The sequence below is a fragment of the Ovis canadensis genome, chromosome 1 (assembly GCF_042477335.2).
Source record: "Ovis canadensis isolate MfBH-ARS-UI-01 breed Bighorn chromosome 1, ARS-UI_OviCan_v2, whole genome shotgun sequence".
NCBI lineage: Eukaryota > Metazoa > Chordata > Mammalia > Artiodactyla > Bovidae > Ovis > Ovis canadensis.
In genome coordinates this window covers 25354140-25369504 of record NC_091245.1, presented here as the reverse complement: position 1 = coordinate 25369504, position 15365 = coordinate 25354140, and the positions used below count along the sequence as shown (strand labels likewise).

Below are 15365 nucleotides of genomic sequence, written 5' to 3'. Positions count from 1 at the left end.
TAGGCTTTGTATTCTCCAGCTGATTCTTTTTTTTTTTTAATAAATTTATTCATTTTAATTGGAGGCTAATTACTTTACAATATTGTAGTGGTTTTGCCATGCATTGATATGAATCCGCCACGGGTGTACATGTGTTCCCCATCCTGAACCCCCCTCCCACCTCCCTCCCCATCCCATCCCTCTGGGTCATCCCAGTGCACCAGCCCTGAGCACCCTGTCTCATGCATTGAACCTGGACTGGCGATCCGTTTCACATATGATAACATACATGTTTCAAAGCCATTCTCCCAAATCATCCCACCCTCACCCTCTCCCACAGAATCCAAAAGACTGTTCTATACATCTGTGTCTCTTTTGCTGTCTCACATATAGGGTTATCATTACTATCTTTCTAAATTCCATATATATGCATTAGTATACTGTATTGGTGTTTTTCTTTCTGGCTTACCTCACTCTGTATAATAGACTCCAGTTTCATCCACCTCATTAGAACTGATTCAAATGTATTCTTTTTAATGGCTGAGTAATATTCCATTGTATATATATACCACAGCTTTCTTATCCATTTGTCTGCTGATAGACATCTAGGTTGCTTCCATGTCCTGGCTATTGTAAACTGTGCTGTGCAGCTAACTGATTCTTAGCCTTGGCTTTCTGATCTGTAAAATGGAGATAATACCATGGACTGGTACAAAGCTTCAATGAGATAACATACATGACATGTCTAACCGTAGCTGACACACAGTACTGTGTGCATGTACGCTAAGTCACTTCAGTCGTGTCTGACTCTTTGCGACCCTAGGGCTTCCCTGGTAGCTCACCTGATAAAGAATCCGCCTGCAATGCAGGAGACCCTGGTTCAATTCCCGGGTTGGGAAGATACCTGGAGAAGTGATAGGCTACCCACTCCCAGTATTCATGGGCTACCCTGGTGGCTCAGATGGTAAAGAATCTGCCTGCAATGTAGGAGACCTGGGTTCGATCCCTGGGTCAGGAAAATACCCTGGAGAAAGGCATGGAAACCCACTCTAGTTTTCTTGCCTGGAGCATCTCCATGGACAGAGGAGCCTGGTGGGCTACAGCCCATGCGGTTGCAAAGAATCAGACACGACTGAGCGACTAAGCACGTACTGTAACCTTCCAGGCTCCTGTGTCCATGGGATTCTCTAGGCAAGAATACTGGAGTGGGTTGCCATGCGCTCCTTGAGGGGATCTAGCACCATCTGGGAAGGCCTGACACACAGTAGGTACCTCATCAAACCACCAATTTCATTGTTCTGCTATGAATCCTTTTGCGTTCTCTTTCCAGTGAAATTAACAGCAAGGGTCAGGAAAAGCGAGTTTGGGCTTTGGTGAAAAACAAAACAAACACCCCCTGCCCAACCACTAGGCCCCTCCCATGCCCCCCTGCCCCCCACCCCCAACACACAGAAAACAGCAAATGTGGCACCACCTTTATGCATCACATGGGCTCCCAGCCACTCCCAGACCTGCAGGCTGCTGTAGGGCCCTGTAATTTGTCCTGACTTCCTCTACTCATTGGCCGTGCTAGCAGCAACATGTGGGCACAAACTACATCTTATTCTCTTTAGCTTCCTCACAGACTCTGATACAGAATTTAAGAGAAGAGAAGGAAAAGATATAATATTTATTTGGTCTGAGGGAGCAGACATTAAATAAATAAAGTTGGCTGATTGAAAATCTTTCACAAATGTAAAAGCCTTATACAACTATATGGTCTCCATCTGAATTTTATCTTCTCTCCAAACTAGAAATATCTTCTCCCATCAAAGCTCAATTTTGGGACTGTAGGAAAGACAAAAAGGAGACTTAAAGATCTTTAGTTCTGACAAGGAATAAAAGACAGGTAACAAAGTTCATCAGTTAAGAGCAGTACGGGGTGGGGTAGGGGAGAATGAAAAAAATTACCACTATCACAGCTCACAGAAGACAAGAAAAAATGATTTTCCCATTAACACATTTCAGAAAGCACTTTCCTCCTACCCTGAAGCTGATGAATTACATTTTTAGATAATGTATGGAAATTTCAGTTTGACATTACCTTCCTGCTTAGTTCCTAGTCTCAATCAATCAGGTCACCCTATAGAGAAGGGGGGAAGAGAAGTGGAGAGTGAATGTGTGTGTGTGTGTGTGTGCGCGTGTGTGTGGTGTGTATGTGTTGGAGGAAGGAGGGGTGGCTGAGTGAACAGGGAATTGGTCTTAGGAACCAAACAGCCAGCTAAAGTACAGAAATAGAAAATCCTTAAAATACTCAGTCCTGATTCACATCCCAGGTAAAAATCCTTTGAGACACCTCTCTTGGGATGTGAGAATACTTTCCTACGGTTATCTGAGTTCGGAAGCAGGACAGAACCATTTGATTTGGAAGGGAAGATGAAGGGAAAGATAGCCAGGGGGCAAAAGGAAACCATACCTGGTCTATAATCCTGCCTATTGCCATCCTGGGAAAAAAATGTGTTGAAAGAAAAAGAACGTACCTGCACAAGCTCTAAGCCTCACAGCTCCACTCAATTGCCAACCTGTCCTAATTAGAAAGGATGGGAGGTCCCTGATTGCCCTTGATGGGTGTGTAAGAGGCACAATGATTATATGGTTCACGGTTTGCACTTAACGTTTTGGAGTTCTTTAAGTTCCCCTTAATAAAGCAGACCCCTATTCTCCTGTTTTGTAACCCCATTAGTCTGTCAAATCTTCTCCTTAACTAAAAATTTTCCATTCAACCCCCAACAATAATCAATCCTCTCCCCAAGTCAACAACTCAAATTTCTTTTACTCTTCTTTGTGGAATGTGTATAAAATGACTGCAGGGAGGTGATAAATAAAATAATAGATGCAAATCTGCCTGATTTTCCTCTGAATTCAGGAGGCACATTGCACTGTATCAAGTACATTTGCAAAATCAGCAGCAAAATATGCTGATAAATGCTACTATTTCCTCTACCCTTCCCATTGCTAACGCATATCCCTCTGATGTGCGTGTAGCAAAGTTCATTTAGCTAATCAATATCTTGGGATTTTCTTGGATCTGCATAATTGAGGCTGGGTTTTAAGTATGCTTAAACTTAAGGCAGCATCCATTTCAACACAGTGCTTGCAAGATAAAGAAGAGGAGAGCACAGTGAAGGGTATCTTGTGAAGAGAGAATTTGAAGGTAGGAACCACTCGAAATCTATTCTTTCTTGTTCAGGTAAGCAGTGACCTTACTGGTCACTGGTATTTTTTTTTAATGCATACCCTGCTATTTTCCAAGACAAAAGATTTTGAACTCTAATTATATTTTCCTGTACTAAAAGTTTTCATTCCCTAGGTAATATAAGTTGCATTGGTTTGTAAGGGGGAGATGTCAGTTTAGTATTTTTAGGGAAACTGCCAGAGATAAACTATAATGGGACAACTCACAATTAGTCAGAGAGCCAAGAGTTCAAGTCCCAGCTCCCCTACTTGGAAGCTAAGTCATCTTGTGTAAATGACTCAATTGCTCCTGAGTTCAAGTTTTTTGGACTGTCAAATGACTGTCTTGGGGATTACATGAAACTTCATTTATTGATCTCAGCCCAATGATCAGCACTCATAGTAAGCACTCAATAAACACTGGCCATGATTATGAATCTCCAAGAAGTCCCAGTTTACTATTTAAATGAGCGACTATATTTAAAGCTTGTAATATAGTATCCAGAATACGCAGAAGGCACACAAAACACAAATGGCAGCACACAAAAGCTGCTGCTATTATTTTTATTTGTCTTTGCTGGATGCTGTCAGAAATTATACCAATAAACTTACCCCAGGGCTGAACTGACATTTCAGGAGTAAATTCAAAGCATTTTTGTACTTTAGGATTTTTTTTCCAGAGCCTTTTTATTGTTTATAATGTTATCTTAGAGGCAAAACAATTAAATTCCCATAGTGTCCCTATTAGTCCAGTTCCTTGTAAGTATATGAGGTAACATAAGGTAACCCACAATCCTCACTCACCTCTCCCTCTTGAACCCAAGAGACTGTATCCTGTGTAATACATCTTGGCCTTGATGCTCTAACAGATACAGCTTCCTCCCAACCCCTAACCCCCTACCCTCTACTGCTGTAGTCCAATCCTACCTCCTGAGAGGGAATTATTAGCACTTTCACAAATCCAAGAAAGAACAGAAGCTACCCAATGTCACTGAATCAACACTGAGTTGGTTCCTTTAATTAGAGCTGTGATTCTGCACACAAAGGCTGTGGCAAAGAATTCACCCTGATGTCTCCAGTAGTGAAGCATCATTTTTTGCTCTTTCCACTAGATGATAATATTAATGAAGCCAAAGTCATCTATTATAAAGGAAGAATGAAAAGATGGATTAGAGGTGGGGTTTAGGAAATGCTGTCTTTGTCCATCAGGCACTACTCTAACTGATAACGCTCTGTGTTTTGGTCCCGGTGCACAGCACGTGGGATCTTAGTTTCCTGGCCAGGAATTGAATTGCCACCCCTTGCATTGGAAGCTCTGAATCTTAACCACTGGACAGTGAGGGAAGTCCCTGACTTAATGTTTTCATATGCTTAACTTCGCTTGGCAGCACTGCTTCAATATGAGAGGACTGCTTCTGAGAGGCATGACCTGGCTTTACTTCTTTTGTCCAAAGCACAGAAGAATAAAAAAAAGACTTTTGTTCTTAGACTGGAATTTTTGCTCCATTCCTTTTGCTTTTCTTCTGCCTACCTAAATCCTAACCCCATTCTTCAAATGCCACCTCAATAGCTCTAGCTAATGGAGACTTCACCTTTTCTCAACCACCCACCGCTCATATAATCTATTTCATATACTGGTCACTCCATATATTCAGTTTTACAACAGATAATGTTCATTTTGGACCACCCCATCCTCAAAACCCCCCCTTCAGAGTTCTCGTTTGCCTGAAATGGATAGAAAACTACGCTTAAAAACTATGCTGCATGGGTACATGAAGAGTGATATCAAGTAAAAATATAACTCTTTTGTTTATCACCATGATGCAAATAATCACACAGTCTAGATAGGCAGATCAAAACTTCTTGCTGTCGTACACTGATTTATTTCTGGGGAATTTTCTTTGTTACTTTCTTCCCTCCTTTCTCTGTTCTTTTTCGAGAGGGGTGATAACAAGAGAGACAATTATAAAGATGCAATTTAGCATTCCAGCTGTGCTGGCTTTAAGACATACCATGAGCCACCTAACTATCCTGGTTCAGCCATATGTTTCCTCCCCTAAAATACTAATCATCTAGGAACCTGGATTCAGAAATGCAATCTCAAAGCCTGAAAAACAAAAAGGCAACAACAACAAAAAAGAACTTCATTCAATTATCCGCAGTCCACAGGAATAACAGAATTTCTACCAGGAGTTTGGTGTTCTTTGCCTGAGTTCCTCGGTGGCACGAATCCTTGCAGGATACATGCCATCTTCCTTTCTCTCCAGGAGCAGAGGTGCAGGTAGATGGAGAAGAATAAAGAACATAGCTTCCAAAGCCTCCTTGTGTTCACAGATGCACACAAAAGCAACTTGCAACACACATTTTCTCTCCCCGGTACCTAGATTATCCTGATAAGTGTCCTTTCCCAGTTGGAAAAAAGAAAATCTAATATTTCTGAGAAGATAAGTAACAGAGATGTCCAAAAGCACTGTAAGGGAATCTTAAACCTGGCATTTTCAGTAAATTTGACTCTCCACTGAAGGCTGAGTTATATCCCCAGAGGATAATAAATAGTGTTATCTTTGCCTCTGGTTATACACAGGGGTCTTGTTTTAAGCCATGGTGCATTAGGTAGACTTTGCAGAGTGGAGCAACCGCTGCTCAGAGGGACGTGATGTTTCACTGGGTTATGGGGGAGGCTTAGCAGGGATCTCAGGTAACACAGGGAGGGGTGTCCTCACATGCTTCCATGTAAGATCACGCTTTTGGAAACGGGGGGTGAATCCCAGCTCCACCACCTGCTAATAAACGGTGCTGCCTCGGTAAGTTACTTAACCTCACTAAGCTTCTGCGTCTTCATCTAAGGAAATAGAGGTTGTTCTCAATGTTAAATAAAATAAGTTATGTTCAGTGTCCAGTAAGTACCTGGCCTAGAAGTACTTGATATATAATAGCAACTTAAATCCATGCCCAAATTCAGATGGAGAACTCATTGACAACCCACAGCAAGGAGCAAAGCCAGCCTACTGGCAACACCATTAACAGTTTCTCTTTCCCTCTTCTCTCCTTCTTTCCTCCCTCCCTCCCCACCCTCCTGCACTTTCAGAAGCCAGAACCTTCTAAGGAGATCGATTACATTCTCTTAGGGAGTGGTTAGGCTGGAAAATCTTAATCTTGAATTCTTATCTTTTTGCCACTTCCCACCCCCTAATCCTCCCACTGGGTATTTAGAACTCCCTGTAAACTTCACAGGATTGAGATGCACTGAGATCTGTAGGAGGTGTTGGAGGAAAAGGGGGGACTGGGATGTTAAAAATCAGGGCAACAAAAATACCTATGATGTCATTTACCCTGACTTCTGAACCACCACCAGCAGCCTTTTAACTTGGCAGGTGTGAAACCTCAGCCTCCCAGCCTGTGTTATCACTTAACCCCAAATGCAGGCCTCAGAGGGTGTTCCATTAGAGAGATCCCCACTCCTTCCCCACCTCCCCACAGTCTAGCTCTCTCTCCTTCTCTGACTTTTAGTGTAGCCAATTAAACCTGAACAACGGGTGGATGGAGGAAATACGCTGCATCTATGGAATGGTACAGCAGGGACCAGTTTCGCTGTTAATTTAAAATGCTAGAATTAATTAGGTAGTGTAAATGAAGAATTTAATAAGCACTCTTTACAACCACAAGTTCTACTTTTATTAAACACTGCTACCAAATGAGGGCAAATATCTCTGGTCTCTCTATATTTCCCTGCCTCGTTCCCATAAGTTCTCTGCAAATAAAATTCTTTTTCCCCCTGAATTAAAAAAGTGCATAATTATAAATCTATGCCTGAATTGTATTTTTGCCTTCAACCCATAAGCTTCTTCTTTAAGCTCAGATGCTACTGTATGTCTCTGCTTGTGCTGGAGAGGGTGCTAAACAAACCAAAGTTGACAACTTTGGTTTTTATACCAAATTAAAGGCTGTCTTCGAAGCTGTCACTCCTATTCAAATCCACTCAGTGAACTACCAAATTAGCATTCTTTCAGTAAAGGAATCTGCTTGTTTAAACATGTGTCTTTAGAAAACAAAGAACAACACCATGAATCAGTACTTCTGAAAAATCTCACTACACTTCTAAAGGAACTGTTTTGAAAAGGTGCTTAATAATATTCACTAAGATAGCTGGCAGAGTCCCTATTTAGAAGGTAAGGCTATACCAAAAATACATTTTCCATACAGGAGTAGGAGGAAGAATCATATGGTTAACTGGTTTTAATTTGGTTTGAATTATCATCCTATTATATAAAGATTATTCAGGAATCTAAACATTGGCTTTCTGACAGCATAGGCAGTTCTGTCAAAGGATGGATGATCCAGGGCTCTGGGATAAGAACACCAAAGCCGTGGCCCTATTTGGAGACCCTGATAAAATTTCTCTGTTCTAGTCACTCTTCTTGAAACACACTAACTGTACTTATAATAATAACACCCTCCCCCGTTACTGAGAAACTACTATGCAAGAGGCATTATGCTAGGCAGTATATATCCAGTCTCCCATTTAATTCTCACAAAAAGTCCTTTGAGATAAGTACTATTTTCCAACTTTACAGAAGAGGAAATTATGTTTGGTGAGTTATGTGATTTCTATATGTTGAGAATTATTTGATTTTTATGATTTTTCAAAATAATATATATAGGGGACAAATTGACAAGCGAATCAGAAGAATTGGAGAATATAGCTCCATGCACACAAATACACTGTATTCTCTGATTTAAAAATCAAGATAACATATTTCTGTATTTTAAAGTTTCCTTTTTCCTATATAGGCCAGCTGCTCTTCAGTTAAACTGTCCAGAGAGAGGGAAATAAAAGTCAACATTCAAAAATGATAAATAATCAAAGCTGAGTGTGAATGATTTTAGGAGGGGAGCATCAAAGCATAGCAGCTTCACTGCCATCACGATGTAGTCCAATATTTCTCTAAGAAAACATTCTCACTTCCAGAAAGATTACAGGGAAACGACCCCCAGCCCCAGCCTCAAAGGATTATAGTGTCAGGATCTGGCAGACACTAGGTCCTCAATGAATAACTATCAATTAGAAAAAAATCACAACCTAAAGTTTTCAACTATTGAAGGACAGGGTATTGCTTTACTTTCCAGTAAAAAGTCTCTGAATTCTCAAAGAGTATCTTTACAACAAACAAGTAAAATAAAATTCCTTCATGTAGCATCCCCCTCCCATGACAGGGTAGATTTATTCCAGAATAATCTGCTCTCCTTAAGGCCTATTACTCCCAGGGACAATGGGCAGTTGTGATGACAATAGCCCCCTCTAAAACACTGTCTCAGATACATGGAAGAGCACTGGACACACACGAACCAAATGTTTGAGAGGAAAGGAATGATAGACAAAAACGAGAACGGGGTTTGGGGGCAGAGGGCAGAACAGAGAACTAAAGAACAAAGCGTCGGGGTGGCTGATTAAGAATAAAGAGGATACAATCAAAGGATTATTTCACATGAAGTCAAGCTGAGGAAGCTCCAAAATCTTTATCTGCTTCCTGGTCCTACCAATCTGCAATGCAGTTTCATGTAGTGTTCACACACATATGCATTTGTGACTGTACCCGTGCTATCTTTGAATGCAGGGCACAAGCTGCAAGCACTCAAAGCCACCACCACACACACGCACTCCTGCCAGGGTCTGCATGTCCAAAGGAACAAGGTAGCTGTGAATCCCAAGCCTAGAATAGTGAAGAAGAGCGTACCTGTAATTTTGTCTCTCACGAGTTTGCAGGATTCTATTTCACCAATGCTCCCAAAGAGACTCCTGAATTCCTCCTGGGTCATATTCTGGGGTAAATAGTTGACTATGAGGTTGGTTTTGCTGTCATCTGTGGCTGCCCCTGTCTGCATGGGAGAAGGACAGTTTCTATTGTTGCTGGAGGGTCCATTGCTCGTATTGGATGTCGGGCCATTTGACACCTGAGGCTCCATGGTGCTAATTATCTAAATAAAAATAAAAATATTAAGCCTTTTGAAATCTCAAAGATACAAAGTCTCTTTCAAGATTTGATTTTATTTTTTGTAAAGAAAGGGAACAAGATAAAGCAGGATGGAGCAAAAGAGATGGGGTTGTGAACACAGCCAATTTAGAAACATGTTTTTAACCAAAATGTTAAACTCCCCTTGCTATTTTTAGGCCAGCCCATAGATTTTGAACACAGACTAGAATGCAGTGGGAACTCTCCCATTATTTTGTTAATGAAAAGCTAATTCCTGTTTTCATTACACAATCACTCTCAGAAATGTATACTTAAGCCACACCAAATTATAATTAAAATGTAAAGTAATAATCATGATTAAAATTATAGTTCCATTAAAGCTGAAAAAGCTAAACATAGAGGGCTATGCTCACAAGATCAAATACAGTACCTGTTTATTAACTATCTCATAAAGTAAAATGACATTAAATTAAGTGGGGCTGTTCCATATGGGAAGGGTTTAGAGTTTCACTGATGCTTTAGAGTTTCACTAATGATCAAACTTTAGATTTCATAAAAGCACGCTGGGGAGCTACAAAGTTATCTAATGATGTTTCTCCCCAGCTACTCTGTTATTGTTTCTCCTGGACTTCAAATAAAATAAAAAACATGAAGGAAAGTTCTCTCTAGGTCTCTACTTCAAGTCTAGTACAGCCCCAGATGGTCCTCTCACACATTATTCAAAAAAAGACTTCCATGTATTTAAATAGTTAATTAAAGGAATATTTCCACGAATGTGTTAACTGTTTGAGGCAGTATGCATGGGAATAAAGAGACAAGCCTCAGTCTCTATCCACAAGGAGCTTACAGTCCACAGAGGACATAGAAGGCAAAGGGCTGCAATAGGACAGTGGCCATGTAATGGAGGAGCAATCAAACCTGCTTAAAGGATAGGGTACTCGGGGAAAGTCCCAAGAAGATGTTGTTAGAATCAGGTTTTACATGAAAAGTGGGTTGAAGCTCATGGAGCTGGTTCATGAAGATGCCTTGTATGGTATGACAAGCACTGAGAATCAGAAAACTGCACAGCCAGAAAGAAGGCACTTCAGGCAATACAATTCAGTTCAAAACTCTCCTGTTGGAGATGAATTCCAGAGACATCCAGAAATTTCTTTGTCATCACAGGAAGGTGGGGCAGAGTCTAGGCCTGTACCCAGTTTTCCTGGCCCAAATGCAGTCCATCAGTCCCACTTTTCCATTCTGTCTGAGCTCCACCCCTTACTCATCCTTTATGGGGCTCTTTCCATCTTCTGTGAAACTGAACATCAGCTCCTTGGAAATGGGATCATGCTCTGTCATTCCCTAGCTGCTCAACTTTGGGTTAGGGACTTGAACTCTGAGAACCTTAGTGTTTCTCATTTGAAAGAGGAGAAGAACAATGCTGCCTGCCTTGCAAGGTGTTAAAAGGATCTGGTGACAGAATATATGTAAAGTGCCTGAATAGTGGTGGGAACATAACCACAATCACTGATATCCATTAAAGTTATTCTAGGGCTTCCCCTGGTAGCTCAGCTGGTAAGGAATCCACCTGCAATGCAGGAGACCCTGGTTTGATTCCTGGGTTGGGAAGATGCCCTGGAGAAGGGATAGGCTACCCACTCCAGTATTCTTGGGCTTCCCTGGTGGCTCTGCAAGTTACCTGATGTGACTTCTCTCACTGACTCCCCACAAGAAAGGAGTGAGGCATATTCTAACATTCTCTGTGTATTATAGACAAGGAAACCCAAGCTTAGCGGATATCTGATTACTAGTAGCTTCCATTATTATTACTATTATTTGGCTGCTCTGAGAAATTTGGGGAGATAAGCCTGTTTATGTAATATACATGTAGTAAAGTGTACAAGTCGCAAGGGTACAACTCAAGGAATGTTTACAAAATGAGCACAACTCACACTCAAGTAACCACCTTTCAGATCATGATATAGAACATGACCAGCATTCCCGAAGACTTTCTTGTGTCCCCATTCTCATCATTCATACCACCCACCAAGGTAACCACTACTCTGATTTCTAATTCACAGACTTATCTTTTTTTGAATTTTATATACATGGAATCACACAAAATGTACTCTTTATGTCTTTTCGCACTTTATATCTGAGTATCTTTCATGTCTTGAAATGTAGAGGTAGGCTGTTCTTCTCCACTATTGGAGAAAATTGCATTGTATTAAAATATTATATTTTATGTATCTCTTTTACTTTGAAGAACACTGGGTTATTTTTAGTTTTTTTTTTTTTTTAACTATTATAGATAATGCTGCTATGATCATTACATACACATCCTATGGTGTACATACACATTTCTGTTGGGAATATTCCATGGAGTCTATTTTGGGGTTCAGGGGTATTTCTGCTTTAGTAGGCACTGTCTATAGTTTTTCTAAATAGATGTACCAACTGACTCTCCCACTAGCAGAATATGAAAGTTCTAGTTGCTGTTCGTCCTCATCAATGTTCAGAGGCTGTTTTTTTTGTTGTTGTTGCTCTTTTTGTTTTGTTTTGCTTTTTGCTTATTTGCTCATCTGAAACATAGTGGTATAGTAAAAAGGGAATAAGTTTTAGAGTTTTAGCTGACTTAAAACTCTAGTTCTACTACTTATTAGCTCCGTGATCTCAGGCAGTTGGGCTCTTGGGCCTGTTTTCTCTTTATAAACCAGAATAACACCACCATGCAGGGTTATTTATATATGTAAGATGCCTAGAACATAAAGTGGCTAGAAGCATCGTAACTATTACTCCTCATTATGCCCTACATGGATAAGCTTTGCTCTAATTGCTTCTCCTTCTGATAGTCACAACTGGGAACTGAAACCAAAAGAAAGAAAAGAAGTCTCAAGAGGAATCAGGGAAACAAGGCAGATGGAGGAAGGTGGGAAGCGTCTAAGATTCTTTGCCATCACGTAGGTAACTAAGTGGCTTCACTTATCACATCAAAACTTTCAGGACAACTGTAGGACTGCGTTAGGCTGGTCCAGAGAACAAGGAGAAAGTGAAGGGCTCTGTAGAGGAATCTTAAATCAAGCTCTCCTCAGCACTGATTAAAAAAAAAAATGCACCCAGTAACTCCTATGCAGATGCTCTGCCCTTGAGGCAAGGGTCCAGGAAAGAATCAGGGCGTTGTGCCCAGGGGAGGGATCATGCTAATGGGGATAATGTTTCCGAACATCATCACAGCTCCTGGCTGGGAGGTAGGTTTCTGCTTTGCCAAGCCATCGGCCTCCTGGGTCTGTGCAGTGCCTCCCTTTGGTGTGTCGTCTCACTGCTTCACTGAGTCAGGTGTCCAGGCAACAAACCTAAGGAGCACCACTAACTCAATAAGGACTTGAAAAACAGAATTTATCCAGTTCAGGAGGCTCGGCCTGCAGAACCACAGAGTTGCCCAACAGCTACATTTTGATTTAGTGGCAAAAAAATCAGTCCCACAATCTACAGAACGCCTTCCCTGCACCACTTTCTTAGGTTACCCTTCTTATGGTGCCTACACAAACACCTGAGAAATATCCTGCAGTGAGGCAGCATTTAGAGTATCAGTGATGGAGCAGGACAAATGTAAGTCATACCCAAGCATGTTGAGATTCTGTGGGACCAAGACTATAAAAGGTCACCTGAAAGCTGTGTTCATTTTTAATTCACTGGATGCTTGACTCACAGACACATGTGGTGAACGTCAGTACTTGTCCCTGTGAATATTTCACAGGTCTCCCTGCCTCAGAAAGGCCTAGGAAGTATCAAGTCTGCAAGCAAAGAAATTTCAGTTCCCCAACAAGCCTTCTGGATCTCCTTACATCTTGTGTGGATTTCCTAACTCATGTTGACTCCTGGAGCTGAGCCCCATCTGTGCATCAGACAATCCTACCCCTAACTGGGGTCCAAACCTCTGAAAAGGAACCATGAAATACAATGTTCAGTGCTGAGCTCCTTTCATCGAAAAAACCTATAAATCAGGTCAAGTCATTCCCGTCTCGTGGAGATGGAGCTCTCTCTACTCTGCACACACACTGCACAGTTATCCTTTTGTGGGCTCAGAAGGAACTGAGGGAAATGTACATATGCACACATACAGAGTTTTCTCAATAAAAGCGTACAGTTTTAAAGCTGAGAAACATTTGCAAATGTGTTAATATACATTGTGTAATAAGACCCCTTGCTGGTCTTAATGACGCATCCCAGGATGCAAGACAGGCTTAAAAAAAGAATCAGAAATGTAAAATGTCAGACTGAAATCTGACACATAAAAGAACCAAGAGCGTTACTTGGAAAATAAGAGAAGCTGCCAGGATGTAAATATATGGAGTATGAAACTACGGCATTTTAAGGTCACATGCTAGACCTTACAGAGAGGACACCTGCAATCTCAGCTTGGGAAAAAGACCAGAGGTAAACATGCGTGTTTGTGGGAAGCTATCTTCCAATAAATTCAGAAGCTGGCTTGGTGAAATCAGAACGCTTGCTTCCCCAGGGTAACACCTTTGATATTCTAACAGCACAATTTTCACTGCAAGTAAATATATCAGTTACTTAAGTGTGCATATGTACTTAAATGAAGGATTCTGTGTGGGTCTCACAGCCAACTTCGTAGCTGACCAGGTTCCAACCCCCTGACTTGCCTTCCTTCTCTCTTCTGAAAGGCAATTAAGAACAGAATTACAGTCAGCATCCAGAAGAGAGCCTTGAGGAGGTTCAGTTGACTTCAAACTCTAATGGTTACACAAAGCACTGCATTAAATCTTTTATGTTCCCATGATGTATTTTAAGAAACATTATACAGGCAGAAAATTTCAGGGATAAGCAGTGCACAATAACGCAGGCACTCAAATCCTGTCACTCTCAATGTCGATGGTTTGAATGACTAATTACTCACACATTAACCTCACCCCTCCCACCCTCTTTTTTTTTTTTTTTTCCTGCAAAATATACAACAAAAGCAAGAGGGAAGGCCTCAGGCATGCAGCTGCAGGGTCGTTTATCTCTGAGGAGGCAGGAGGGAGAAGAAGCAGAGGTTGGGCCAGGCTTCTTTCTTTCTCAGGATGATACTGAGAAAAAAAAAAAGCCAATCCTTTCAGCCCTTTGTGGCATCTCTGTTGCCACAATCCAGGGTCCTTCCCAACTGTCCTAAGTAACCATTCAATAACATCTTTTGTTATTGTTCACCTAAAGTATATGTTAGACTGCTTCCTGGACAGGCCAGGTTATATTCATTAAGAAAGGGTTTATTTCCATGACAGCTAGATCTGGAAATGTTAGATGAACGAGGATGGAGCTGTGGAGTGCCAGGGACTTTGCAAAGTCCAGGGGATACACAAAGACTGGGAGCTGGCCCTCATTGAGCTCACAGGGTGGATGCATGTTAGAGAACATCAGGGGCCACTGAGCTCAACCCTGTAATCTTAACAAGGAATCTGAGGACGAGAAAGTGGAAGTGACTTGCACAAGGTCACAGTGCTAGTTAGAGGCAGAGATGGCACTGAAGTCCAGGCCTATATCTCATTGCGTATTCTTGTGACAATGCAGACATGGCCATTTGCATGAGAGCTTACTTCTACTTTATCTTTGGGGGGAGTGCGAAGATGGTCATATCACAGAAATGTGCCTGAATATAGGTGTGGAGATATGTCTATTTCCTTACTCTTTTGAGTAGAGCACTTCGCAGTTCACAAAGAATGGCAACCTCAACTCCGAATTCCACAGTAGAGAGACCACATCTGTTTTACTTGTAATAGTACCTCCTGCACGTAGGACAGGGCCTGAGAATGGGTAGGTTCTGCATTAAGAACAACTGAATGAATAAAAGTCCTTGCAAGTCCAATAGTTCCTAAATCCTTCTAACAACCCTGTGAAGTATAACCCAATAATTTTAGTCATCTCCATCTTCTGTATAGCAAGAAGACAGAATAATTATTGAGTTCCTATCATATGCCAGACATACATTTAGATATTATTTTAAATGCAGATTTTAAGAGGCATTCATTCTGACAGGACTGTTAAAGCTTTGGCGGACATGGACCCTGTAGAGAACTTGCTGAATACCTTTGCCCTTTCTCCTCAGAAATTATATATATATATGTGCACATAACACTTTGGGTACAGTAAAATCAATCCTTGGTCTCAGACTGAAATCTCCCAATCGACTCTGAGTGAGTGAGTGAAGTCGCTCAGTCGTGT

General features: G+C 41.3%; 1 protein-coding gene across 2 annotated transcripts in view; it reads right to left on the bottom strand.

The window, feature by feature from the left end:
* The window catches only part of ELAVL4 (ELAV like RNA binding protein 4), a 90047-nt gene that overhangs the window by 40458 nt on the left and 34224 nt on the right, over positions 1 to 15365 (bottom strand). For both annotated transcript variants that reach the window (XM_069570189.1, XM_069570181.1), the window contains one exon: positions 8928 to 9168. In XM_069570189.1, coding sequence (XP_069426290.1) covers positions 8928 to 9168 — 241 coding nt within the window. Of the gene's footprint in view, positions 1 to 8927; positions 9169 to 15365 lie in introns of those variants that run through there.